Here is a 27859-nt window from a genome sequence, read left to right as displayed (position 1 = left end):
TAAAGTTTATTCCTTACTTTTTATTAAACATTGTTTTAAATATATATGTATGTATGTATATAATATGTATGCTGTGTGTGTGTATGTATATCGATTCCAGTTTGAAAGTTTACATCAGTTTCAGTATGAGCTCGGAAAACATTACGAAGCTTTATTACGCATTCCGATGGTTTGCTTTATGATTTCTATTCTGTTTTAGTTGCTATGCTTCTTTTATCCCTCAATTCATTTTGAGTACATTTTATGCTATCAACTCAGAAGAAGAAGACCTATCCTTTTTCCACTTTCACAGTACGTTTGCTCGCTGTTAAGATAATTAGTGAGTGATGTCACACATTTTGTGTGCATGGTCGTCGAAAAATAGATCCTATACAAAACGTCATGCTTGAGTACGAAACTGGATGCAGTTAATTATCGCTTCCTCATTTTCTTTTCGATCGGTAGCGCGAGCTTTTCAGTTACTTGTTCAACGGAAGAGGAGGATAGACGTCAAGCACTTTGTTTGATTTCAATTTTTCTCGTCATTGTTCCCACACCCTACCGTTCAAAACTGCTTGATAAATTGTTTCGTTTTATATAATTTGTTTCCTTCTTGCAATAGGAGCTACGTTAAACGCGTCCTCTTATCCTTTTTATTGTTTACACGCTGTACGTAACAACTAACCACTGAAACACAATCACACACAGACACTGCTACACACGGCGGTTCTATTGGATTGGACAGAACTTCAAACGCCGAAGAAGATGGAGTAGAAAGTTTTTATCATAGAGCCATTTTATTCCCTATTTTCTCTCTCTCTCTCTCTCTCTCTCTTTCTCTCTCTCTTTCTCTCTCTCTCTCGTTTCGAACGAGACGTAACACTAAGAAGAGTGTCCGGCCGAGCGATAATAATTGACAGATTTTTGCAGTATTTTATACAAACAATCTACCGGAAACAATATTTTCGTTTTATTCTCTCAGAAGTTTATTAACATTATTATACTTTTCTTTTCTGTGTTTTAGGTCTTTGGAAACTGACATTGCATTTCATTGCTAAGTTTTACAATACTTTCATAGTTTCTTTCATATCTCTCTTTCTCTCTTTTCACCGACAGATGCGGTGTCCAGACACTCACTAGTTCAGTCAACGTAAGTAGAACGATTACCGTTTTCGTTTCAAAAGATTGCATCCCTCATTCCAATGACTTTTATTATATGTAGTTTTTTTTCAATAGTTAATAGTATTCCTCCGACAACCATTCGATTTACGCATTGATTGGTTGCCTTTCCTTTAGGCCGCAGTGCATTGTTTTTTTTTAGTTCGAGCTTTAGTTTTGGTTTTTATTTCATCCTTTCCGAAGTTTGGTTTTAGTTCGTTTGTTTTTCTTTGCTTTTGATATTGTTCTTCATTGATCCCCCATTTGATTAGATAAAACTTTGATAATGATTAATTTGGTTGCATTTACGGATCTTACGTTTCTTTTTTATTTTGGTTAAGAAAAACGATTTCGTTCAACACCTAACAAGAGACATCAAAGGGGTGTTACGCAGTAGTATCGAGTGCAATGGCTTTGTGTGCAAAAATAATGTTTTTTTTCTCTTCTAATTGATTCAATGATGGATGATAAGGGTAGGGCAGGGTGATTTATGTGTGTTTGCCAACATTTAAAGCTCTCACCATTTGCCGAACGTTCTATTGTAGGTGGTTAGGATGGTTAGGTTAGGTTTGGTTAGGATGGAACAGAAATCATATCGAAACAGTTATTGTTAAATGTTTTTAAATTTTCAATATGTGTTGAATTTCTTAAATACTTTTTTGTTTCTACTCCGCATCGTTCTGTGATATACGTTAAAGCTTGAGTATTACTGGAATAATGTTCCTTTCCGTTATAAACGCACACCAAGAGGGTTCCTTGATTTGTTGATCTATAGGTGAAGGAGCGGGCGCAAGGTGCGAGCGGTGTGTGATAGGAGAACCTTCCAAAAGCTTCTGCATCTGCATTTTATAACCCTGGATGCGCGAATGCAAACCGGCTTACCACACTGCACCACAGAAAGCATCTAATTTTGTCTGGCAGTAACCGCTTTTTTCTCATTTTACGACGTTGCTCTCTTTCCCGGAACGCATTACGGCACACGGCCAGAATGGGAAGGTGCACGGAAGGCAGAGAACTCGCACCAGTTTGTTTTTACGACCACGTCTTAACGCTTCCCATGCAATAGAGTGCTGGGCGAGTGAGGGCGAGATAACAGAAGGGGACACATTTTTTGAAGGCTTAGATATAGATCAGGGCATGGGAGAGAAACAGAAAGCCCGGTAGCTAGTAGCCGGAGTTGGCGAGGCACACTTTCCTCACCGTCAGTCGAACTCGAGCTTTGGAATGCTGCCGGGCTGACCTCAATACAGTTAGGAATAATCTCTCCTCGCGCAATGAAACGTTCTTGCAATTAGTGTAATGAGGATAAGAATCAATGCTTAATTATCCATCTTTTTTTACTAATGACACAAACAGTCACACAAATAGCATATGCGTTTGCTCCATCAAAAGCGTTAGAAAACGGGGTGTGCATGTCAACTTCAACACATAACTACATCTGACCGGGGCCAACACATTCGCCCCCTCCGCACAAGCGCACACTCACACACGCACCCACATATATCAATAAATAGGCTATTAACATGTGTATACTCTTTGTATATAGCTATATCTTTGTATATATGCGTGTTTTTTTTTTTTGTTCTGTATATATGTATATGATTTCTGTGATTGGTATGACCCAGTAGTAAGTTTGTAAAGATATCCTGCATTCGATTTAATAACAGTCGAGACCCTCTCGCACGGTCTGCTAGAAGATCGTCCTGATCGGTCTTGATGAACTAAAACGTTGAAGTAACAGAGAGAGCCCTGTACAGTATGCCGATTGCATACTTTTAGGCAAATCTCCATCGAACGCCTAAATGTATGCAACGAGCGGCACACAAGTGCTCACCTTTATCAAGACTCTCCCGTTATTAGGCAGCTCATGCGGCATTAGATTTACTTGTTCGTGATGTGTTCGTGCTTCTTTAAAACTGCTTTGCTTTCTTGCTACGGCAGATTGTATATTTTCTATATCAGTGCTCTTGTGCATGGTGTGGCGATGGGAACGGATGACTACATCCGAGAGATGGGTGAGTGTGTGCGGGCGAAAGTGAGATAGAGTTGTGCGTATTGTAAATAGAGCTATACTAGCCAGTCTTTGCTGCGAGAGATGCTAGAACAGACCGTATGCACTGAAGTGTTCCTGTATCTCGTGTTCGGCTTCGTCTGCTCGTCTCCCACCGTGTCAAGCACGCATGTTTGACGGTTTGTTTGTATCGTTACGCTTACGTTATATACGCCTATATGAGAGCAGACACACACAAAATTCCTGTTCTATTTGGTTGTGCTTGAGAAACACCACCGTACACATGTAACATCGTTTACCGTTTATGGCGGGGTGGTTTCCCCCTCATTGCGCACAGATTTGTCTTTCCCTTCGTGATTTGGTCGCCTTTCGTTTCCTTCGTTCTCGGTGGGCAAATGTTCATCAAAAGGTCGACCGACCGGGTTGGCTCGGTAGGCCTGCAGCTCGGCTCGGTTTCGTAGGCGAGTTAAAAGAGGAACGTTTCCATTCCCGAATGCACACACGCAAGGTCCCCCAATAAAACACTTGTTAGCTGCTTCTCTTCTTTTTGGCACTGAATAACAAATTACGGTTTCATGCTCTGCAGGCATTCAGCAACAAACCCCAAACGCAAATGTTTCATCCAACGCGCTTTTAAAGCACGTGCAGATTTTCGCAGCTTTTCGATTTGGTAATGTCGGTGAGACAAATTTTGTGCAAAATTTCCTTCGCAATGTGCAGCGACATCTGGGTCCGCGAGTTGCGCAGATTCGTTGCGCTGGCACGCTTTTCCCGCTGCTCCTTCAGGCGTATCTGTTAGGGGGTAGAGAAAGGGGTAAGGCAGAGACGTTCAGTTTGATTTGATGCAAAAATGCAACACCGCGGCGATTGGTCTGGTACCTGTTTGAGGACGCCCACCAGCAGCTCATCGACGTTGTGCTGAATTCCGCTGGATGTTTCAATAAACTTTGCCTCGCGCGAGGTGGCGAGCTGCTTTCCCTCTGCAATGATACGCCAGAAACATGTACAAACATGCGAATAACCAATTCCCAGTACGAGCTTTCGAGGTCAAAAAGGCCGTGATAAATGTGACAAACCGATACGAGCCGAGGCGACTCGACAACCGCTTTTTGGCCTAGTGAAAAACTCGATTCTGAGTCGGTTCTGGGTGTCCAGCGCCACCACCACCACCACCAGCAGCGATCACTTACCGGCTGTGGTTATGACTCGTGCCCGGGCGAGGTCGGATTTGTTCGCCGCTATGATGACCGCCTTCTCCTTGGTGTAGTGCTCGGACCACAGATAGTTGAGTATTTCCTCCGTCACCCGGAACGAGTTCCGGTCGACGATCGAGTAGACGACGACGCAGGCGTGCGGTTCGTATGTGGAGAGCGAGTTTTCCACCTGTTGGAATGCACACGGAAAAACACAAGAGATTAAGCGCGGCGGGAGGGGGTTTATTATCACTTCGGGCAACACATTTGGTGGTATCACCGTCGGTCACGTATTGGAAAACCGCACAACACAAACACGTATGTGTCGGTGTGGTTTGGGGTTTCAGTTCAATTAAATGTGTGTGTGTGTGTGTGTGTGTGTGTGTGTGTGTGTTTGTATACATTGAAATGCAATTTATTTAGCTGATAGGGAAGTGCACAGCAGGGGGATGGCTAATGACTACTTACGCTCATTTCCACGTTCGGGTGGTCGATAAATATCATCTCCGATTCCTCGCCGTCCAGCAGCACGCTAACGGTCTTCTCGCCAAACTCATCATCTTTCCGGTCCGCGGTTGGGAAGTGTTTGCAGGCCACAAAGCGACGGATGTAACGGATGAAGTATCGCCGCGTTTGGGGATTTTTGTGAAATTGCCAAGACACAAACAGGCGCACATACACACAGACAGAGAGAGAGAGCGAGAGAGAAACAAATGGAAAAGAGAAGAAACGAAGAGAAAGAGAAAAGCGAGAAAAGAACAAACCGATTCAAAGCTCATCTCACATCGCCTCTCGGGTTTTTGATAATTACATTTTACCACTCGAAATATCATTCTTCCTCCACTCGTGCTACTACCACACACACACAAACATACCCCCCGACACAAACATCCTCCACAAATCTGACATGAGTTTTCCAGTCCCCAAACCCCCAGGCCAAGTGCGTGTGCTTCTTCTTCCCCACCATGCAAAGGAAGGGCATAGAATTTAATAACTACGCTTTTCGAACCGTTCTCGTATTTGGGGAAAAGCGGACGAAGAAGGAAGCGCACAAGTGCTCTTTGCTAGCATGCCGCAGTTTGCCTTTTTCTCTCCCCGGAGGTCCTCAATTTTTCAGCCCACACAAATGGAACGGGGTAGAATTAAATCAATGATTCGTGGAAATGAAAATAACACTTGTTCTCCGTTTGTTTTTTGCTGTTTGCTGCGCGTTTTTCCCGCAGCGCTTTCTGTGTGCGTGTGTGAGGGGGTTGGTTTTTTTTCCAATGTGCGCTGTTTCCGGTTCCTATTACTGCTCGAGCTAATTGGAATATTGGTCGGCCCCAAACGAGAATAAATCATTATTTTCACACACACACGCACATAGAACAGTTCACTCAGTAAATGAACGAGCATTGCTCCAAAATGCTATAAATCGCGTAATGAGCTTCGTTAATATGTAATACATGTGCCTTTTTCTTGGTTATGTTCGCCCACACGCTGCACACTCTGCGTCTTCCAGTTCTAACTAATTTGCTGAATATTACTTGCAAGCAATGAGTGTGGGGCAATGGCGGAGTGCATCATAAAGGGTGCAAAACTAGCAGCGCGCACCGTACTGCTGCAGCATTGTCATTAACGAAAGTGCATCCCACTGCACTGCTCTGCTACCTAATGCACCCAGAAACGCTGCCGCAGGTTGCATTTTTTCCACCACAAAGTAGTACACTTTTCAATTAATAATAATGGTTCCACCATTTTATGGTTCCGGCTTTCCCCTGCCCTTCCCCTAGCCCTTGATTCCCTCGTTCCGGCTACTTACCGAGACTGGCGTCGTACGTGTGCATGTACTCGGAGGTCATAAACTGTGAAACCAGGGCCGTTTTGCCGACGCCCGAATCGCCCAACATGACGACGCGATACCTGTGTGAGCGGGAAAGTTTGGAATGTTTCATTTTCAATGTCACACACAGGCAAAAGGAATAAAACCACCGCCCGCTAGTGGAATATTACCTCGTCGGGATTGGTTCACTTTCGTCGTCCTCGCCGTGCGAGGAGGGCAGTGAGTCGACGGTTGCATATCCACCACCGCAGCACGATCCCTCGAACGGTGACCTTTCGCTGGCGCTGGAGGAAGTTTTTAATTTATGAACCATTTTCACTAACCCCCTTGCATTCCGTTCTTACCGACTGGCCGTGGAGTTGACGCTGGTGTTACTTTTCGATCGGCGCGATATGATTGAGTCACCGCAGTTCACCACCGTGCCCTTGCTGATCGAAAAGTGACGCAACCGGTAGAGATCGTCACTCTGGCGTGGATTGTACGGCCGCTCGGGCAGTGAGCAAACGCGCGGCCGCGCATGATCTGGCACGGGAAGCTCGAGAAAGTTGGACGTACGGCGCTGACGGCCGCGGGCCGAAGCCTGGAATGCTAGCGGACCGATATCCTCGTTCGAAAAGACGGACGTATTGGAGGCGGCACTCTTGATCGAGTCACGCGATCCTTTCCGACTGGCCAGGAAGGCGAGCCCTCCCTTGTGGCTGCTTCGGCGCCTGCCTTGCCGTCCCCCGCCCGACGATCCCATCCCGCTCATCATACCGAGATCGCTCGTTTGGGTGAGATCGCTGGTGGATTTGCGGCATGTCAGCGAGACGACACTGTCGGAGCAGGTGCGATCGAGCGTTGAGTGTGAATTCCTTAGGACCTAGCAGCATGGAAGAAGAATTAAATGAGTAGGCTGACAATGGCGGCACTGTTTGTGACCCCTAATGACGTACCTGATAACCGGGGTTTGAGGTTATGTTGATGATTTCGCTGTTCAGCTGACGGCGCGAATGTCTCGGTGAGTGTGATGGTGACTTGGCCCGGGTGGAGGAACTATGGCCCGGCGAGCTGCAACTAGCGATTGAACCGTCCAGAATGGATTCACTGCAACATTGGGGGACAGAAAATTACACTCTAGTTAAAAGGGGAATCGGTGTTTTGAGTTAGCAGCTGCTTACTTCTCTAGTGAGTTGTCGGGAGTCTTGCTGGGATAAATTCGTTTCTTCTGACGATCGATGTCGTGCGTGTCGATTGATATGCTGTTGGAGAAATCTTCCTTCGATACGGAGGGATAGCAAAACTCGAACCGTTTACCTGGAGCGTCGAATGAGGTGCGTTAGAAACTGGCAACGGCTGCCCCTGAGCCGCAATACTTACGCTCAAACCGGGGACTGATCGCGCCATAATCAATCTCCACCGTCGAAGGGGTAGTGACGGGCGTCTGCTGGCAGTATTCGAACACGTCGCCGACGCTCGTATCGTCCTCGGTGGTTTTGATGATCTTGGGGCTGGCCGGCAGGGACGCTCGTTTGGTGGTGCTGGGCCAGGAGTCGGCATGCGTCTTCTTCAGGTCGCGCGTGTACCGCGGATGGCTCTGGCCATTGAGGGCCATCTTACGGGATTGTTGCTGCCCTCCCTCTTCCATGCCTGGAAACGTGGTGGAAAGCGGGCGCGTCACGGAGCTTGGTTGGGTTGAAGCGCGGAACCGCGCGGGGAGTGTTGCTTTAGCGTTCTTCTCCGATGCCGTGGTGCTGACGGTGCATGTTTTTGCTACATGGTGCAGTGATTGCGGCAAAAGCGGACTGTGTCTGTGTGCTTCAATTCCTCACTTTCTCGCACATCACTTTCACTCACGGCACATCCCGGTCGGTTGGTGGGTGAATTTCATGCCTAGAATACGCTGTGGAGCACTTGGGTCCGCACCTTTGCGACTGCTGTGCGGCACGGAAAACGGTTAAACTGAATGAATTAGATATCATAACTGTGCCCATGTCGGGCGTTCAATGAGACAGGATTGTTCCGAGCAAACGAAATTAGTCCCGGCCACCCGGCCTCCTCCAAACAATGATTTTACCGAAACACCACCACGGAGCCACGGAAGTGATTGCCGGCTTTAGTGCGTGAAGTTCCTTGAGTCAGCAGATTTCCAGCCAGATCGATAGTGTCCCAGGCGACTCACCCACTGGATGGCCGATTGCGTTTCTGTTTCTGCGAGGGAGGAAAATCGTTTCCACTAAACACAGGAAACAACACCAGCACAGTCCAAGCGGAACGCAACTGCGGAACGAAAACAACCATCCATCAAAAACACGGCTCACAGAAAACGACAGAAACGATAATCTTTTGGTGAAGGGCAAAAGGGGAGAGAGAGAGAACCCACTGCGCCACCATCGGGAAGGTGTCCACCAGGGCCAATCCCTTCGATGATATAGTACCTTTTTTCAAGTGAGGCCGTAGCGCTCCGTGGTGTGAAGGTGGAAAAATAATGGCACCCTTTGTATGGATCTATTGTTCCTAGATATCCTTGTGTGTGTGTGAAAGTGGGAACAGAAAAGGAGCAGGAAGTTGTCGTAAATCACGCCTTCCATCTACAAAATCCACATGAAGTCTTGTTTTTTCCTCTCTTGTTCTTTTCTCGTCTATTTTTTGTTTGTTAAATTGTGGTTAGAACTGCAAAAAATAAGGAAAGCATTTGATGTTCTGGTGCCAACCACAGTAATAGTTCATTTGAGCGACCTCTAGTGACCGCCTCGCACACGGTGTAAGGCACACAGATAAATCTCCATTAATGCCGCGTGGATTTGCGAAAAAGGTATACCGAGGGACAACACAGGACTCCTCACCCATGGGATGGAGGCCCCAAAAATCCGACGGAAATTGTGTTCGGAAAGTCCTTTTACCTCACTTTACGCTTCAAGGGAGTGTGTCGGGGTGATGATCAAGGATGCTAGGTTCGAAATTACATTACAACAGCCTTTCCCCCGATGAAACTGATTACGGTGAGAGAATAGGACGAATCCCAACCAAAGCCAAAGACATTCTAGAATTTAGCTGGCGATAAGAAAATCTGCTTGGCTTTCCTTCAAACGATCATCGTCCAGTGTAAGCGTAACGTGGACTTCCTGTTCGACGCAAAGATGATGGCAAAGCCAAAATTGGTGAACTACGCCGAAGCAAAACGGCACACTGTTGCGCCGTCAAACGCTGGAACGGAATAATGATTGAAGCAACTGATGACCACCAAAGTTGGCGGGGAGGTGTTGGTACCGTTGCGGACAGCGGTGCCCAAACTCCTCCTCAGCAACAGGATGCAGGTCAAATGTCGCTCCTCCTGACCGTCTACACGCACCGGGATAGCGTGTGCGTTTGTGTGCGCGCGTGTGTGTACGCTTCCGCTTTGCCACAAAGTGTTAAGGGTAAGGTGACAGCAGCAGTGCGCCGGGAGTGTCGGGCGCGTTGTTTGGCGTTCTCTTTCTTCGGCGTGAACAAATTTCCGTCCTTCCGGTTGGTTCGGTGGTGGTGCGGCCATTGCCAACAAACTTCCCTGCCCTTTTCGTTCGCTTTGCTGCTTCCTTTCTGCTGTTGCGTTAGGTAGTCCGGGCTGGCGAAGGGAGGTATTGGAGTGTTATATTTCGACGTCATTGGTGTCCGGCATTAAAGTAGATGAAAAAGTACAGTAGCCGCTGGCTGGTGTATGGCGAGTAATAGTGGAACTTCACTTTGCTTCTCAGATTTTGCATGCCGAGGTTGTTTGATTTTATTTTGAATTGCGTAAATATTCCATTCAATATGCAATTTGTGTAAGTTAACAAACATGCATCTTTAATAAACTTATTCAAACTGTGATTTTGTTGAAAAGAAATAGCTGTGACGCGTCTTTTGCGCTGTTCACTCCCATAAAATGAAGGCAATAGTCAAACCGCCTAAAGGTATGCAATTGTTTCGCATTATACTTGTTGATGGATTTTCGCTTGAAAGAGTTTAAACGATTGGTGCACGTTTAACACATAAAGCTTGCTCACGATTTTTCAACCAGTACAAAGGACATCGCCATTTGTCGTCTACCGCCAAAATGGTGCTGTAAAAGCCATTTCCATCTCCACCCAACAGTGTGCGATGTGGCATTAAACGTCAACCCAGGTACGCATTAATCTCTTCCGTTTCGTTAACCTTCCATTCGCCACTGCTGCTACTGCTGCGCTGGCTAGTTGGCTGTTTTGGTTTTTTTTTGATCGCTTCAATTTAATCTAGGACCGGTGTCGGTTCCGTCATCCGCTCAGTAGCATCCCTCCCCGCCACGCTTTCTTGTACACGACGGCTAGAAAAACGGGTGGGTGACCACAGGTCCCACGTACGTTTCCTCTCCTCTTTGTCCGGAGAACCACTCAACGCCACTGAACTTCATTTCCTTTCACTTTCGGGTGCGCTTTTCCCTCTCTTTCTTTCTCTGTCTAATTTGGTTCCATAAAACATCCGCTTTAGGTTCCATTTTTGTATTACATTTTCGGCTGAAATATAAGTATCCATTTTCACGTTTGCGCCTTTGGTGCCACGTGAACCACGCTCGTGGAAACGCGTGTCGAAAAGTGTCAGCGAATGTATAATCAGTTAAGTTTTTAGCTAAGCGAACAGTTGTTGGGTTTAGTAGCGGCAACAACAGCAGCATCATATCCTGGCAGCATGTTTTATTCATTACTTTCCAGGAATGCAAACCTCTGCTCTCGTGGCCGTGGCCACGAATGGCGACGCTATAATAATAAATGGTTCGGCCAGAATGGTTTTTTTTTGTTCCTTCGGTCGCACGATGTGACAAAATATCCTCTTTATCTATGCACAAATTTACACGAGCGTGCTGTCCGGGCAGAACTAAGGGTTGAGGGTGGAGAGAACGGCGATGGCGGCTTGTCTTGACGACAGGTGGACGCCACCAGCTGCGGTGATTTGGTTTTTAGCTAATGAGAATGAAATTTTGACAGTTTGTGTGTTTGTTTTTGGAGCGTAGCGCGTCGTCGTCGTCGTCGTCGTCGTTTTCGGTGAAGCAAATTTTCATATTTCCGTCAATCATAATGACAGTGGGATGGGTTGATTACGGCGATGACAACACGACGCTGGCGGCGGCGAGAGTGGGCAACCAACTAAAGCTATAGCGTCTATACTGGCGAAATACGGTTCAGGTAGGTCCTCTCGTACGCGCTGGGAAAGCGAGCACGGGAACGATACAAGATAAGCTTTGTAGAGCCGGACGGCGACACACGGTACGGTGTGTGAGAGCTCCGTGGTCATGAACAAACCACACAATTTCCACATTTTCTACGCCTCGAGGGAGAAGTGCGGAAAGGTTCGCAATATATTCATGCTCTGGGGATGGTACCACGGCGGGACCATAAAAATTCCAGGTTAAGCGAGTTAATTTTGCATGTATCCCGTGTCAATGTCAGTGGAAGCAATAATACGAGCGGAAAACCTAATGGGATACGACGAAGCAGGGATAAAACCCGGTGTGTAAACGCCATTTTCCACCGCCAGCGTCCACCGGCGTGCCGGGGTAAACCGAGGGTTTTGCCCAGCCGCCGATCGTCAATGTCATTCTGTGCTATTGTGTGGCCGTGCGTCAAGGCTAGCAGAGGTACGCACGGGGCGAGAACATTAACAAAAGGATCAATCTCACGATGATGGTGGGTGAGTGTGTGTGTGTGTGTGATTGAGGCAGGATGAAGGGAGGCAAATAATCAAAGCACACTGAGGTTGAGCTTGCGTTTTCCCCTTGGCACGCTCCCTTGGTGGTTAGCCGGGGGCTCCCCGGCGGGATGGATAAAATATGAAATTAAATCTGTCTCTCTCAACCGGCACACGTTTGTTTGTGTGTGTGTGTGTTCTGGTTCATGGTAAAGCAAATTAAGTGTAGTCCAACAAGGATAGCTTAATTTTACCCCCAAAATATGGCGTTGGTTAGTGAGGTTACTAACGAATTTATCAGTGATCCAAAAACACCTAAATGTATGCAATTTTCAATACAATCTTCTGTTTTTTTTGGTTATTTTCTCTTTCATCTTAGCGGTTTTACGTTACAGACCGTTCATTATTTGGTGAAACTGATTTGTAACAAGAAGCGGCCAGCATTAATTGATGTCGGTTTCTCCTTAACGACCTCATTTAATGTGAGTCGTATCAAATAACATGAAATAGTAACAATCACTACTATTGTGGTGAGAAACGCCAACAGAACTTTCCGCCCAACCCTCGTCGGCGTGGCTACGCGTGGCTACCATTTATGAGCAGAACATCCGCATTTTTCTGCTCTCGTGGATCATAATAGATGTTGAAAGGTAAATTATTAATTGCATCTCCTCGCGGTATACTATGCCGTATATCCCCGTACCGTGCTCACAGATCACAATACACCGAGTGGCGTTTTTCCCCATCCGCTGAATGTCATCCGAGGCCCGTTTAAGTATGCATCGAAAGAATTTAACGAGTCCTGCTACTACTAGCTGCAGTGCAATTAAATGATGAAGCGGGCACAACTGAGAACAAGAACGCAAACCCCGCCATCCCTATTCAAGTGATTCGGGCGAATAATATCGGTGGCTTTGGAGAAAGTTTCAGCCGCTGTTTGCTCTCGTATTCGGCTTGGGTGCGATTTAATTAATGCGCCATACCTTTATTCCGCTGCGGTGTAGAGGTGCTCTCGAACACAGGAGTAGCAGCAGCATTAGGAGTGAGTGATTTCCTATCTTACTGCGCCGCCGATGGAACAGTTGCAATACTACTTGAAGCTAATATATCTCGCAGGATTACGATCCTCAAGACGGGTTCAAGACGCGAAATTATGAGTTCATCAAGTGCGTCTATTGTTGGGAAATACATCCCTCTTGCCATCTTCTTCCGCTCCGTTCGCCTCTCAAGGATTGTGTGAAAACTTTTGCTTCGATTTCCATCCATCCGAAACCGGTAAGCAGGTACGGAAGGATCTCTTCGGACGAAGGAAGGGCGCATTTCGTTTCCGGATCAATTTCATTAATGAAAATTTTCCGTTGATTTTGCTCTCTTCAGTTTGATTAGCAAAAGCGCACCAGCTAACACTCACACGTACACGGCAAAGGTGAAGAAGAAAGCTCGGGATCGGATCGGATTGGATTGAATTGGATTAGCACGGGGACGCACGTGTCGTGCGGGTACGTAACATCGCTAACATGAGCATACCGATGTGTCCTTAAAAAAGATCGCTCGGAGAGGAGAGGAACGGTGTACGGGAGACGTAGCAGATGAGACTGAAATTTAAAGCTTCTGTGTCTCGTGGATTGCTTTCGACGTGCTAAGCTGGCACACCTGACTTCCAGCTCTGGTGCAATCCTTCTGCTCCATTGTAAGAGTGCACAACTTTCTCGAGCGCATCTCAAGCGCATGGTATGCAAAACCGAGCAAACTTTACTCTAGTTTTAGAAGCGAGCGAGGCAAAGTGTACGATAAAGTTTTGCAAATTGTCCCCGTCCTGCGGCACCGGAACGAACGCTTCCGAGTACAATCAAATGTTCCACCCCGCTGTCGGAGTATCAAACAAAGATCCATTCTAACAAACCCATTTCCTGGATGCGCACGGCACAAAAGCGAACCCATCCCGTAAGAAATGAGAGTTGCAATATACCGGATACATAACTCAAATCGATCTTCCCGGAGGTAGAAGGGCAGAATCTTCTTCTGTGTCCTCCTCTGGTGGATGCGAGACAAGTTTCAAGTGCATCGCACGTCCATCGAGCCTTATCACATCTTCCTCGAGTTGCCCCTGGTTCGGACCGGTGCAGGTGGTGAAAACGAGTCAATTATGTTCGTCTTTCGGAGCGATTCCGTTCGCTGTTCTGTGGAGCGTAATTACCATTTCCGGGTGTGATGCCGGTGTGATGTTGGTGGCGGCGAGAAGAGCTTGGGGTTTTCCAGCATTGTCCTAGACTCCATTAGCAGACCGAGTTGGATTGACAGGCTGGAGGTGGGAGGGAGGGAGGTTGAAGTAGTAAGGACGAGAGAACTTGCTGCCAGATCGAACACTCTGTGGGCTGTGGCTTTGTGGCTTTACCGGATGCTCTCTATGGTTGGACTTTAGGTTTCATGTTGATGTTGCTCCCTGACAATTGCATTGTACGCCAGAGGAAGGGTTGTATGGAGGCTGTATGGCGGTAGCCCCATCGTGTGTTGTACGACTACTAGTTGCCCGCTGTTGCTGCCCGAGCATTGTGTGCAGTTCATCAACGTCATCGAGGTGAGTGCGCGCGTTGTACGACTAATAAGCAGCTTCTTACACAAAGCACAATTGCTGCATCAGCTGGACACATCTTGTCGTTGAATGTGGATGTTATGGCCGTTGGAGTGCAACCACCACTACAGTCCACTTCGAGGATAACATTGTGGACGTGGCTGTCGTTGAAAGGGATGTTTTTATTGTTATTGTCGCTTGTTGAGGTGTCAGCAACCATCCCTCCCTACATCAACAGCTCGTTTTTATGCCACCAACTGGTCCACTTTGAAACTATTTTATTGCAACTTTAAGTGTATCGTACCTGGACCATGGCGTGCGTAGCAGGATTTCTTACTAGCTGTGAGACTATTATTAAAAAGGACTCTAAGGAGGAGGGTTTGGAGGGTGCGAGAAGCAACCCCCGACTGACAATATCCGATGACAACGATACGGAAAAGATGGATGTGACAACAACGTGTCTATACCCAGCCCCAGTGATGGATGTGTGCAAAGGTGTGAAGGAATTTTCACCGCCCTGTGCATGGAGGATTGTTTTCTTGCGTCGGCCACACAGGCAGGCACCACTGACGACACACCGGCACTCGGGGGAAGGATCGAAGAACGGACGAACCGAAAAAAGCACACGACAGCACATCATCCCAGCAGCACGCTAGGGGCGGCTGTGTGTGGTCAATGTGTGTAGACGGAGCGAACGAACCCCAGGAAAGTGGTGGATGAGTGTAATTGAAATATTTCCCTGACATTGATGGCTTTGGTCTGATTGGCCAACCATGTGTGGTGTGTGGTAAAACGGCTTGTAACGTCCCGCACCCACAAAACCACCCCTCAAGCTCTCAGAGAACGTAGGCGGGATCCTTTTCCGGTTGATTGCTCCGCCCGAAGTAATGTCGAACGAACGGTTCAGGCAGGTTCATTTCCTGTTGTGAAATGGAAAGAATAGATCGGGTTGAATTTCAACCAGGCAGAGACCAAGGGTCCTGCTGCCATCCAATACATCTTGGTTCTTTGTTGCTGCTGCTGCTAGGGACGGATTTTAAATGACCCACAGCGGCATGACACACATAGATGACAATGTATCGTTATGATTTCGATTAAGAAAACCCACAGCTTATCTTCTGATCAGTCTAAACCCGTTCTAGGACTTTTTCTTTTTTCCTTCTTTTTTTGCTTCCTTGGTCAGAAACACTTTTTTGAAACTTTCAAAATACCTTCTCTACTTCCAATAGAACCATTTTTCCAAAAGCACGAATGAAAACAATACCTTGGGGGTGAATTATTATTTGACCTTCGGCACCATTGCCAAACATCGTGCTTCGTTTGACCTGTGTGTGTGTGTGTGTGGGTGTGTGTAAGCTGTTTCCCAACTCTCCCCAAGGATTTTGGAGATACACTGGTCAGCAATTGTTTGCCAGGTAGACGGTCCGGCAAGCGTCCGTTCGATGTTTTGTTTGCCGAAGGCAGCGAAAACATCTTAGCTTTAATGGAACCGCTTTCAACAATCCTCCCTTCGCACGATGGCTCCACTCTGGGAGTCCCTGTGGACCACTTCGGCCACTTATGTTTGTTGCTTCTTGGTGTCGAAGTTAAACCACACAATCGGCCAGTGGTGGCGGAGCGGTCTGGGACTGAAGTTCCGGCGAACAGGCTAATACTTGCAAATAATCAGCACAACAAACAAACCACACCAGGCCGTGCTATTCAATCCTCAGAGCTCTTCTCCTCTGCCCTGCTCTCTGCAGATTATAAGTTTATTCTTTGACGCTGGACACACTGGACTGACAGGGCCCGATGAAAATGGATGGTGCAGGGGATTATGACGATGATGATGATGATGATGACGACGATGAAGGCTTGTCGAGTAGGCTAATTAATTAGATTCATCCTGTCGAGTGTGGGGAAGCCTCGTCTCCCTGAGAGTCGTGCGGATGCACATTACAGGGCAGAAAATTATATCGAACTCTCATCGTTGGAATGGACATTCTAGGAAGGTTGGGGGCCGTTGGCTTGAAGGTCGAAGCAGCAGAAATCAATCAATAGTCCACTCCCGAAATGGAATAGAATCCAGCGTAGCAGCATCCAACGGCTACAGACTAACCAACCCGGAAGAGGATAAACACTGGACAGGACAGAGCAATGGATAGAAAAGCCGCATTAACGTTCCCCATTCGAATGGTTAGACTGTTCAGAATCTCTACTTGCTCTTCACCGGCATACGGTACAGCAGCAGCAGATTACGCTTTGGGTCCGTTGTTTGGCGACGCATGTGTTACGTTCGTGACTAGGCCCCGTGGTGGCCGGGGTGGCTGTTGAGAAAGCTGACAGCCCACTGCTCGTCGTGTTCGATTTGTTCGAGCGAGCAAATCGGGCAAACCGAAGCAATTTAACGATTAAAGCGATGATGGAGATATTCACCCGGATTAAGGACGAACCCCGGTACGCTCACAGCATCTGGAGAATGTCTTCGAAACCACGACGTTCTGGGAACACGGTGGCTCGTGAACCAATCGGCCTGTGCTATCGTTTCCCCGTTTGCAACGCACACACGGTGTGGAATGGTTTTATTTGTGTTTTCCTTTTGCACACGGGCGCACATAACCATCTCGTTCCGGTAGGCACGATATGCTTTCTACCGCGTGTGCTCTGGGAACCAATATCTTACTGAGACACGTGTTGCTGGATGTTTTTTTCGCTGCGTGTTGGTTTTTGTCCTATCGGTTTGTGCTCGAACGTTAGAACAAGAGTGCTGAATTGTGATTTGTACCAACGGTAACACTTGGATGGATTTACGGAGTCTAACGGGGGCAACTATTCTATGTATAGCATAGGTTGCTAATAATCCCATAGTTAGGAACGTTTGTTCAAGACATAGTATACTTTTAGGCGTAAAATATTGAGGTGCATATTGTTACAAGCAAAACTCCTAAATGTATGCAATGTAATTCAAACAATTGCATTCATAATATACTTTACGGCGTAAATATTAACAAAATCTCCTAAATGTATGCATTATATGCAGTAAAACTACTCCCTTTAGTTCTTTATGAAAGCTTCATTATCTCTGTCATTGAGCATGGTCACATACGATTTTTATTTGCTCTTGCTCAGTCACTTCACCACGATGGGTTAGTGTTTTCCACGACAGATAAACTGTCCCAACAGCAACATGTAGTTTTACCATAAATTTAGTTTTTATCAACTGCGACATGGTTGGTTTTGCTTTGTTCATCCTCTTTCTCTCTTTCCCCAACAACTGAGCATGGGATAGTGATGATAATCGCATTTTAAGCGTGTCATAAATTGGATCCGACTGACATTAATTTGAATTAAACCGTAATTAGAGCCAATCTCGCTCACCGTCTGAAGAACCGAAGAGGACAGAGCGAGAGAGAGAGAGAGAGAGAGAAAGAGAGAGAGCGAGATAGAGAAAGATATACATAGTCCCCAGAGTGTGCCTGGTTCTTGTCCCACAGCCAGCCCACAGGATCTCCTGAACCGGGTTCTAAATTAATCTAACAAATATCCTTCGCCGGTCGTTTTCCAATCAACGCCGCCGCGTGCCTGTCACCCAGGGCACAGCACGGCTCGAAAGACACTGGAGTAGGCTAAGCTCGGGTTGGTGGCATTTCTCACACTCTGTGCAAAGATTGATGACCACTTCACAGACTACACAGGATGTCTTGTTTTTAGAAACTGGTTCACCGTAAGAAAGTGTCAAGGAAGTGTAAAAAAAAGCCATCCACCAAGATAAATGAATCCTTCTGCCTTTGTGAGGAAGGAAAACGAGTGGAGGCTTGAAGCCTTTCCGCCCGAAAAGAAGACGGATGTGCAAAGTGAGCAAAGTAACTTACGTTCAAAAGTTAAAGAGCCACCCTGAAAAGTCGAACGCGAAGGATGGATGGGTCATTTACTTTGGAAATTCTTCATCTCCGAATCGCTGCAATCTGCCACTGGTGAGCTGGGTGGTTGGAAGGGGAGATGCTTATGTTGGGAAACCGAACCGATAATGAACCGCTTCCGAAAAGTAATAATTTACTGTACTTTTGCCCCAAGTTCTAGCGTCCGTCTTGCTTCTCTCTCCGTCAACATCAAGGGTGATAGCCGCGGGGTGAATATCGCAGCAGGGGACGGTGTGGGATGGTTTTGCTTTCGATTTACTGGCGTTGTTTTGCCGCCGGTTAGCGAGGTTCTCAAATATTGACGCAATCAGGCAACTGCTTGTTTGGTGGGTGGCGGGAGATCCCTTGCCTTCTTCGCCTTCTGGTAAAGGTAAAGGGTTCGTGGATTCCATTATGGGAATCGAATTTCCAAATCGCTTCTTTTCACTTCGTTCGCATCATTAAAGGATGTTTAATGGTGAAGAAAGGAGAGGCACGTGGTATACGGTTTCACCTGTTACCTTGGATAAAGCGCTCTTTTTTTGTGTTTTGATAATTTTCTAAAACCCTTCCAACGTTTGCATCAGCGCGCGCAAATGAAGTCATAGGTAGGCAAACTTGCAGCTAGATCCTAGCCCAAGGATACCCGTGCTGGAGGGCAATAATTTTCGGTATTATGAAATTCATTGTGATTGTTCCTTATCCTTTTCTGCGCTCTTATCGCCACAGAACATAGAATGAAAGGCAATGTGCTTCTTATGCAGCTCCTTTCGCAACTGATTATGTGCTCGCTAAAGGTAAACCAGAGGAAACATAGGACGAGAGAGAGTGAGAGGACGAATAGAGACGCTACGCAACCAATCAACCCAAAATCCGCCGTAATTGGCTCACCGCAAGGCACCTCCTTTTGTCCATTTCCTCTTGTTCCAACCCTTTAGTAAAGCACACCGGTGTGTGCGTACCTGCTGATGTTGCCTATTTTTTGTCCCATCGTCACCGCCACCTTGGTCCCGAAAAGCTCGCTTCTCTGTTTCATAAATTATCCTACAAAAGAAGCTGTATAAATATTTTCATTTAAGGATACAGGACTTTTGTTCGTTTTCGTTAGATCATGTTTCTCTTCAATTTTTCGTCATGATTTGTCTTTTTTTCTTGCCTCTTCTTATTCCCCGTTGCAAATGGCAACCAACGGTTGGAGGGAAGCATTCTCCGCTGGCTTCCACTGCCGCCGGATCGGTTGCGTGGCAGTGCGTTAAAGGTACCGAGGGGTAAAAAGGAATCCCTTTTTTCACCGGAGGGAATATACATTCTAAAGGGTCTGGAAAACGAACGGCTAGGCCTTCCTTGCCCAGCAAAATCCTTGCCCAGGGGTAGGGTGGTACGAGCTTACCGGGAGGGGGTGGGTGCTCGGTTACGTCTTTGGGGAGCATATTCCGTGAAGATTATCGGGCGAAGAGATGCTGAGGGCGGAGGGGGGAGGGAGGGTTAGGTACGGTGACGGAGGAACCATGTGCGGAATGATCCAATGAATTCCAATAAGCCCAAAGGAGAAGAAACAGACAAAAAACACGACACACAACCTTCGAGCAATTCGAGACCAGCCTTTAGGACCCACAAACCCGGGCGCACTGGCGAAAGGATTTCGAGAGCTTAGAAATAAATTAAGAAACCCTATCAAACACACACGCACACACCCAGTCGCACACGTCGGCATCTATCAGGCAGCGAACAGCTTTGGCCACAAAAGCACAAAGCACCACACTCTGGGTGGGGAGAGGTAGAAGGCATAATTTATTTAAAACGATTACTTATGCTTGTTAGACGCCAATGCTGGTAGTTCCCTCGCAAAATGCCCGCGCTGTATGTGTGCGCAGTTGCCAGTTGAAAAAAGGATTCTAAATCGAAAAGCTGGAAAAGAAAAGTCCCCTCCCTGCTTCTCCATTCACTTCGCCCACTTCAGCCTTCAGCCCTCGGTTCGGGCCGGAAAGAATAGCAATCGATAACAATTCATCTCCTCGCCTAAAACCGTCGAAGTGGTTATATTTTAGCATGCCAAGAAAAGGAGTATTTGCACTCAATTTTAAACGAGGCATAACGGCGTTTTTTTTCTTCTTCACTGTGTTGAAGGTGCTGCAAATGTTGGCCTTGAATAAGAAGGTGTATCTAAAATAAATGTTGGAACGGGGGTTGGTGGAAATGGCGCTTCTTTTAACGCTTCACCACAACAATCACCAACACCCCGCTCTTGCCGCGCGCTCAACGAAGTGCCACAAATCGAGGCAGAATCGTACAGCGAATGTGTTTGTTCAGCAGTATTTTTGCTATCCGACTGCAAATGCTTTCTTTGTGAGCGAACAGCGGTTCGAGAAATGTGTATGTTTGTATTTTTGTGGTGGTGTTTCGCGTTTCTATTATGTGAAGACGCTTGCAAGGAACGCGGGAGTGTGGAAATGGTGAGAATTGATTTTGGTATCGAACAAAGATGCTTTCCTTTTATGCACGCTGCGGTGAGCGAGGCGCCGGCACTGGGATGGAGGCGACGGTACGTAACGTAATTTTAAGCGCTCCTTCCATTCTAGCGCGAGAAAATGGAACAGAGCATTGCATTAAGCTTGCCAATATATTGGAAAATTTTATGCGTAACATCTCGAAAGAGTGAGTAAAGCCAAAGTGAGGGGGGGGGAGAGTGGGAAGTAGGCGAACATATCATCCTGATAAGAAAAGAATAGGACAAAGGCGGCTTTGGGAAAGAGAAAAAAGGGATCGTAAAATGGCGTTTGCATTAAATTGCCAATAAAATAGCATCAACGGGGAGGGGTACGCGTACGGCGCGCGGGGTCGGTACGGTACGGCAACCAGGACACTCGTGCTAGAACTGGCCCAATGAACATGGAGAAAACTTCATCTGCAAGACTTCATACAGCACATTATCGCGGGCGTGCTACGAGCAAGAGCCCGCGGGGTGTGTAATGTAGCTCATTGTGTGTGCGCGCTTGTATGTAGTACGCGATGCTCTCACCCCCAACTGAGCAGCATATCATGCTGTGTTCACGTTTGGCACGTCGCGCCAACACTCCATCCGGTGCAGCCAAGCTTTTTCGCACCTTTACGACGTAAACTTTGTCCTTTGGTCTGGTTGGTTTGGTCGGGAACAGATTTTACCCGTCCGCACAACCCTCACCTTCTCTAGCATTACCACATACACACACGCATGTCATGTGCTCATGACATGGAGTCATGGAATCGAACCATAAAACTCAATTTCGATGTTGTTATTTCTTTTCCATTTATGCTTGTTTTTGATTGATTTTTCGTCCCGTCCACCAGTATTCGCGAGCTGGAAAATCACTCCACCCAGCCCAGCCGAGCGGGGAAGCCAGGGGACGAGTGCGGTACGGTAGATTTATCTTCATTTTTGCTGTCTGATGGAGTGGCAGAATTTGGGGGAGGGTGTGGGGTTCGTTGTAATTCCCACTCACAGCACCACCCACCGCAGCACGTGGATGTCAATGTGACTGCCGTCAACTGCAGCTCAACGTCGAGTATTAGTGTCGATAGTTTATTTCGGTGAACGTCATGCACAAATTGATAAGTTTACTATAGCGGAAAGTTTGTTTGCGAAATCTATGAACGACACTGGGAGATGGCAGCTACGCTACTTAATTTTAGATATTTTCGTAACTTTTCTTGAACGATGTAACATATTCCCCAGTATTTTGCGTTTAAAAAGGTATGAAAGTATGGTTTGGTGTAAAAATAGTATACTTTTAGGCGTTTATGATACAAATTTCATACATTACTGGATTTTCATAAACAAACGCCCCTAAAGGTATGCAATCGGCCGTACGTTTTGCTCGAAACTCGAATGCAAATGTTCCCAACGATCGCACTGGATCCGTTCCTTCAAGCGACCTATCATTTCACAGCCGTTATCAATCTGACCAAATACATTGCCAGATCTGAATGCGTTCCCTTGAATTTGCTATCCATCACTATCGATTTTCTCATTTCACCTTTCCATGTTTGTCTTCACCTTGCCGCACCAGCAGCGTTTCCCCCGCGCAGAGGGGATATGTTGACATCGAGAACGGACAAGGGGAGAGACCTTTTGCAGTAATGTGTTGCTCACACACACACACACACTCATCGGTATCAACCGCCAAAGAGGCCATCACACTTGCTGAAGCTTGCAGTGAGGGGGTATAAATGAACCGTAAGGCCATCACTCTCTGCGCCCTGTAGGTGGACCGTAGGGAAGTGTAGGAAAAAATAAATCTACCGATAATCATTCCCGACCTCCGATGATCTGGTGCTGGTAGGTTTGTTCGCAGCACTGGAGAGCCATGTATCGGTTCCAGCTGTTCCATTCCCGCCATATCGCACACATTGGCGGCGACACACTGCATGGCTTGGGTGAAACGTTCCGTTTTTTTTTTCGAACTACAGACCATTTCCACACAGCAGGGAGCTATAGCAGGGTGCCCTCACCCCTCAGTATGGGTGGAGAATTCGCACGCGCCGGGTGACGGCACTGGAACGGAAAGCAAATGTCTTCATGTTAATGCACCCGTAACGAAACCCAAATGTCGTCCGTAAGGTGAAACAGATGAGCGAAGGATATGGATATCCCGGGCCCTGTAGCACTGGCTGGCAGTTGATTTCCTGTGTGTGTATGCGTTCGCCTGAATGTATTTTTCCTTTCCTCAAAATAATAGTCTTTCTCTTAGGGATGCCGAATCCGAACAACCATCGGTCCCTGCATTGTTGTGCCATTTGCCGATAACGACATGTCCAGTGCCAAAACAGCACAAGAACTATACACAATATTGACCCGGCTGACCTAGCTACAGCTAGTGGGAAATTACTGACAATCAGTTACGCTTTGTGTTCGCTTCATTATTTGCGAATCGATAGCTGGCCGTCGGCCAAAGATGTGGGCTGAAACGAAACGGGCACGATTGCCACTGCTGTTTCTTCTTGCCAGCACTATAATATCGCACCGGGGACAGTCTTCCGAACACGCAGACACTCTCCGCTAGTGCTAAAATAATGAATCCATTTGGATGAATTTCCTCCATCTGCTGCTGCTCTGCTGGATTTTAAACACTGCAAAGAGGGGAACCATTCGTCGTGAACGATGAATGAGTCCCAAGTGGAAAATTTATGATTAAACGTCACACCATCCCATCATCTCTCCAACCAACAAACGGCAGAACAAATCGCCCTAATGGAGCCAGATTCCGTCCCGATGGTTTGTTATTAATAATGTGAATCACTTATTTTTAAACCATCACTTTAAATCCATCGTCACCGGAGGGAAAATTCAAATTTTCCCCCATTTCCTGTCTCCGAGCGCACGCAGCAGCATCAGCGGTACCATACAATGGCTCTGGGACATTTGTTCCATCATTCAGCCAGCCGTGCGCCGAGAAATGCTGGTGAATGGTGATGATGGAGCAAACCGGCACACAAAAACGACAGAACAACGCGAGAAAATGTCGGGAAAATCGTTGTAAATCGTCGAAGACATTATTTTGGAGCTGCTGGGTGCTTTTTTTCTTCGTTGCCTTCTCCCTGTGTTCATTTCCAACAATTTATGAGTACGCAGTACACTTGCACGGACCGGTGGCTGCTGCTGGTTGGTACGCCCCCAAGTAATCCCGATAGAGCCGATTTGTTTAGCATCGTAATCATGATTATCATCGTTATCATCTCCTCCCCCTAGCGGGCCCCTTCAACAAGCCCTCCCTTGCTCGCTAAAAATGCCGATTTCTTGTCTGTTTGTTCCACTTTTTTCGCCGAATATTACCATCACCGCTGTTGATGTCAAGCACCGAAGGCTTCGCTGCCGTCATCATCGAACTGTAACGACAAACTTCCCGAAAGGCATCGACGGTGGACCATTGGAGAGACGGTGGCAGAAATGCCAGGTGGGACAGAAGGAGGAGGAAACCCATCGGATGAGTTTTCCTTTTGTGCGCGTTCCAGCGAACCAGAGTGCCGGTGTCGGTGAGTTCAGGGAGCTACAGGTAAATTCAATTGCCAAAACCATCATCCTGACTCGCTCAGGCTTTCTCTGCCTGTGCCTGCTTGTGTGTGATCCTTGCGGCTCGGCTCGGCGTACAGATAAGAAAACGAACGAAGGAATCAAACGAGTGGAAGATTCACAAACGATAAGAGATTAATCGAGTAGCAAAAGGCATTCAGCTGGGATTAGTGTAGCGTTGAACGCAGAGCAGTTTGACGAATGGGGATGGGCGCCCGGGGTGCAAAGGAAAGGATCTCGGGATATCCATTATAGAGCATTTGAAAACGGATCGCTTTGTTGCGACACATTCTTCGTTTTTGGCTGCTTCTTTTCTCCGTCTTTTGCCCTTTATTTGGCTTCGTTACCATTATTTCTCGTGAGGGGGAAGGGGATACTTTTGCTTGTTAGAGCGCGATCGGCTTGCAACAAATTTGGGGACACGTTTTTAAAACATTCATGCTTGCCGTTTCTGTCTTACCTCTGTTAATGTATTAGCTCTCCTTTTTTTTGTACACACACACAATCGAACACAGCCAAGCACAGGAAGGAGCTTTTCTGAAGGGAAAAGTTGTGCTAGCAAACCACCCACACCCGGTGGGTGTCGGTGATGGTTGGACGAACAAATATATCGGAACTGCTCTCCATCTTCCTCTCCCTTTCGCTTCCTGTGTACGTTAACGTCCCTAGACAGCAGGAAAGGGTGGGCCTGTGTTTCGGTGTGTCTGTGTGCTTTTTGTCATGCAAAATAACGTCCCACTACTTCGCCCCCGTACTTTCCCCGACTGTGGAAACTTTTTCCCAATCGAAGACCCGTGAAGCGCAAGGGAGCATTCCGAAAGGGCAGCGGTTGGAATGTGGAAAATGCGTGTGTACATTCGGGAAAAGAAAGCATCCTTGTTCCCGAAATTTTTGAAGATTTCCGCATTCTCTCTCACTCGTAGAAGTGGGTAAAAGAGGGAAGCCGTCTTTTCTGCCATTCGATTGGCTGTCTCGGTGGCTTTCTTGAACGTTGTTAAAGCATTGAAGCGCTAGGAAGGACAATTGTGCGATATTTATTGAGATGATAGGGCATTTTACGCAAGGGAGTATAGTAACCTTATTTTTGTGTGAAATGTTGAGCTTCAAATGTATAAAAGCAGCCTTATTACAAATTATTGAAAATGGTTTTAATTGTTTCGAACTCCACCACACACCTGGTGCTACTCAAATGCTTAAAAATGTGAGCTTTCTCTAACACTCCCCCCTTCCCTTTGTTTATCCTTTTTATGGCCCCGAATAGAGCCATTAGCCTCCACAGAAGTGTCACCGTTAATGCGACAAAGAAAACGCGACGCTAGTCTGCCAAATCCTTCCCCCGTTTGAAGGCACAAGACAGCAAGTTGTTCAGCACTTTTTGCACGTCCTTCGCGCGTCCATTTCCGCGGGACGTAGTGGTGGTGCAATTTGGTGAAGCGTCACAAAAGCCACTCCATAAAACACTCACGTTTTGGGGCGGGGGAGGCTTAGAGCAAAAGGTACAAACCAGAAAACAAGAGACAAAGTCTCGCGTGTCAGCTACCTCTTCTTTTTTTTTCGGCGTCTCGACTGTGAACTTTCAAAGATTAGCAGATAGCAAAAACCGCGGTCCAAAAACTGTTCCACCATATCATCCTTTGAAGGTCGGTGGCGTTCTTCCTTGATCTCGTTGCTACAAAAAAAGCAATCGAGAGATAAAACAGTAAAGAATCGTTTTTCTTGCCCTTCCTTCCTTCTCCATCGTTGTTCCTCCGCGTGTAATCTTCTTGATGGAATAGTGTGTAAAGCCTTCCGGCAGAAAAGTGTTTATGTTTGCAAGGGAACTTGTCAAGTGGGTGGGTGGCCAAAAGAAGAAGAAAAAATGGGAAAACCACACTTGTACTACATGTTGTTCGGTGCTCGATGCTGGCCAGCGGCGTCATGTGTTTTTTGTTATCTGGCTCCACACACACACACACACAACGGGCCCCTAAAGTGAGCGCCCTTTTAACCTCCCGCAGGTCTTTGGTGGCACAACAAACTTGCTTGCCTGCTTGCTCGGACCGCACGTACCGTCGATGTGGGGGAAGCTTTTTCGCACGTTCACATTATAGAAGGGGGGGGGGGGGCTAGGAGTCCTTCGGAAGGCGTTGAGGAGCCAGAAAATGCAGACCACATAAGTGCTCAAGCAGGAAACAAGGATCTCTTGAGACTCAATCACATAACAGGCCGCAGACGTGATAGCGTTAGTCCTCGCCGCAGGCTCCACACTGTGCACTGAGCAGTGGTGCAGGCGTTCGCAGTGGTGCAATAGGTAGGCGGTTTGTGGGCGCAGCGCAAAAGGTGGTGGTAATATTTAATTTTCCGCAACGTAGCAATCATCGCGCGAGTGATGGTTGAGGAAGAAGTGGAGAGAGACAGAGTGCTAAATGAAGTAGGCAAGCAGGCAGGAAGCACATGAAAACAGGCAAGAAAAGCGGAAGAAAAGGGAAATCCTTCATAAGGCCAGGCAAAAACCTCTCTGCTCACCCCCCCCCCCCCCTATCCCAACTCTCGAGTAGTGTGGTGACGCGTTACGAAGCCATCGGTCGTTACGTGAAGCCGTTGCAAACATGGAGGCGGCGATGTTGGTCACAAGGGATCGAGTGAAAAATGCAAATCACTGCAGAAAGCACTGCCCCAGACGGGGAGGGGAAAAGGTTCGTCCCATCGGAGGGCAATGACTTGAACTTATACACAATCATGGTTCCTTTTTCCCCCCACATTACAGAAAAAAATCGTGATAGTTATTCGTTTTGTAATGACCAAACGACCGAATCAGTCAGTCAGTTTTGCTCACAACGCTCGCCTATATTCTACTGCTCTGCTCCCCGGCACCCGTGACACTGACACTGAAAATTTCGGGCAGACGTACAAAAATAGCAACACACACACCCGGAAGCAGTAGCAATCGCAGTAAACCGGGGGCAACATCTGCAGTCCGGGGCTGACAATGAACGGCTGTTGGTGGTTGAGAGTTAGACCTTCCTGCAAGAAACACCTGTGCATACGTACACGACCACAACACACACAGAGAGAAGCACGAGCACTGCTGCCGTCTTTGCCGTTGCCCCGAAGCTTTTTCTCCGTGGAAAACCGAGAGGGGGAAAACTGTTCCGTTTGCACAAAACCCAACCAAACACACTTGTTCACAAAAAGGCTTGCAACGTCGTACACTTGACAAAAAAGCCTGAAACACACACACAGACACAAACTCGAGCGCGTCCGGAAAAACGTTCCGTGAAAAATACATCAACCCGCACACATACACTCACACATACACGTACAGCACAAACCGGGAAAGCACACTGTGCTGCCTAGTGAAGCGCAATCGAAGCGCACGCTCCGCTACTTTGATCGAGCAGGCCCGATGCAATCAAGGACGACCGTGTCGGAGCGTTATCCTTGCTGAACTGACTGGCTGGCTGGCTAGCTGGCTGCCTGGCTGGCTGGCTGGCTGACTGACTGACTGACTGACTGGGGCGAACTGACTGGGATAGCTCAGTCGGCACTCGCACTGGCTGCCG

At 47.2% G+C, this 27859-nt stretch overlaps 1 protein-coding gene across 5 annotated transcripts; it reads right to left on the bottom strand.

Moving 5' to 3' along the window:
• On the bottom strand, positions 1-27818 carry LOC120894518. Of its 5 annotated transcripts, none has more exons than XM_040297147.1 (11): positions 27602-27818; positions 7523-8076; positions 7324-7459; positions 7099-7249; positions 6508-7025; positions 6334-6447; positions 6143-6243; positions 4810-4910; positions 4339-4531; positions 4028-4128; positions 1-3940 (listed from the first exon to the last, which is right to left on the bottom strand). In XM_040297147.1, exons 2-11 carry the CDS (start codon positions 7788-7790, stop codon positions 3782-3784), a joined length of 1842 nt encoding a protein of 613 aa, XP_040153081.1. In that variant the 5' UTR covers positions 7791-8076; positions 27602-27818; the 3' UTR covers positions 1-3781. The 5 variants fall into 5 exon arrangements, with proteins under 5 accessions (XP_040153081.1, XP_040153085.1, XP_040153082.1 ...); XM_040297151.1 differs by having other exon boundaries at positions 4810-4901; XM_040297148.1 differs by having other exon boundaries at positions 27608-27818.
• Between the last annotated feature and the right edge of the window lie 41 nt (positions 27819-27859).

The sequence above is a fragment of the Anopheles arabiensis genome, chromosome 2 (genome assembly GCF_016920715.1).
Source record: "Anopheles arabiensis isolate DONGOLA chromosome 2, AaraD3, whole genome shotgun sequence".
Taxonomy (NCBI): Eukaryota; Metazoa; Arthropoda; class Insecta; order Diptera; family Culicidae; genus Anopheles; species Anopheles arabiensis.
The sequence above is the reverse complement of the archived record's forward strand: the minus strand, read 5'-3'. Positions and strand labels throughout refer to the sequence as shown.

Bases quoted from the DNA above. Each gene is read 5' to 3' on its own strand.
- LOC120894518 (XM_040297147.1), bottom strand. From the start codon at position 7,790: ATGGAAGAGGGAGGGCAGCAACAATCCCGTAAGATGGCCCTCAATGGC. The intron at 7,460-7,522 runs GTAAGTATTGCG...TCGACGCTCCAG, and splicing joins GATCAGTCCCCGGTTTGAGC to GTAAACGGTTCGAGTTTTGC. The intron at 3,941-4,027 runs GTACCAGACCAA...ACCCCCTAACAG, and splicing joins TGGTGGGCGTCCTCAAACAG to ATACGCCTGAAGGAGCAGCG.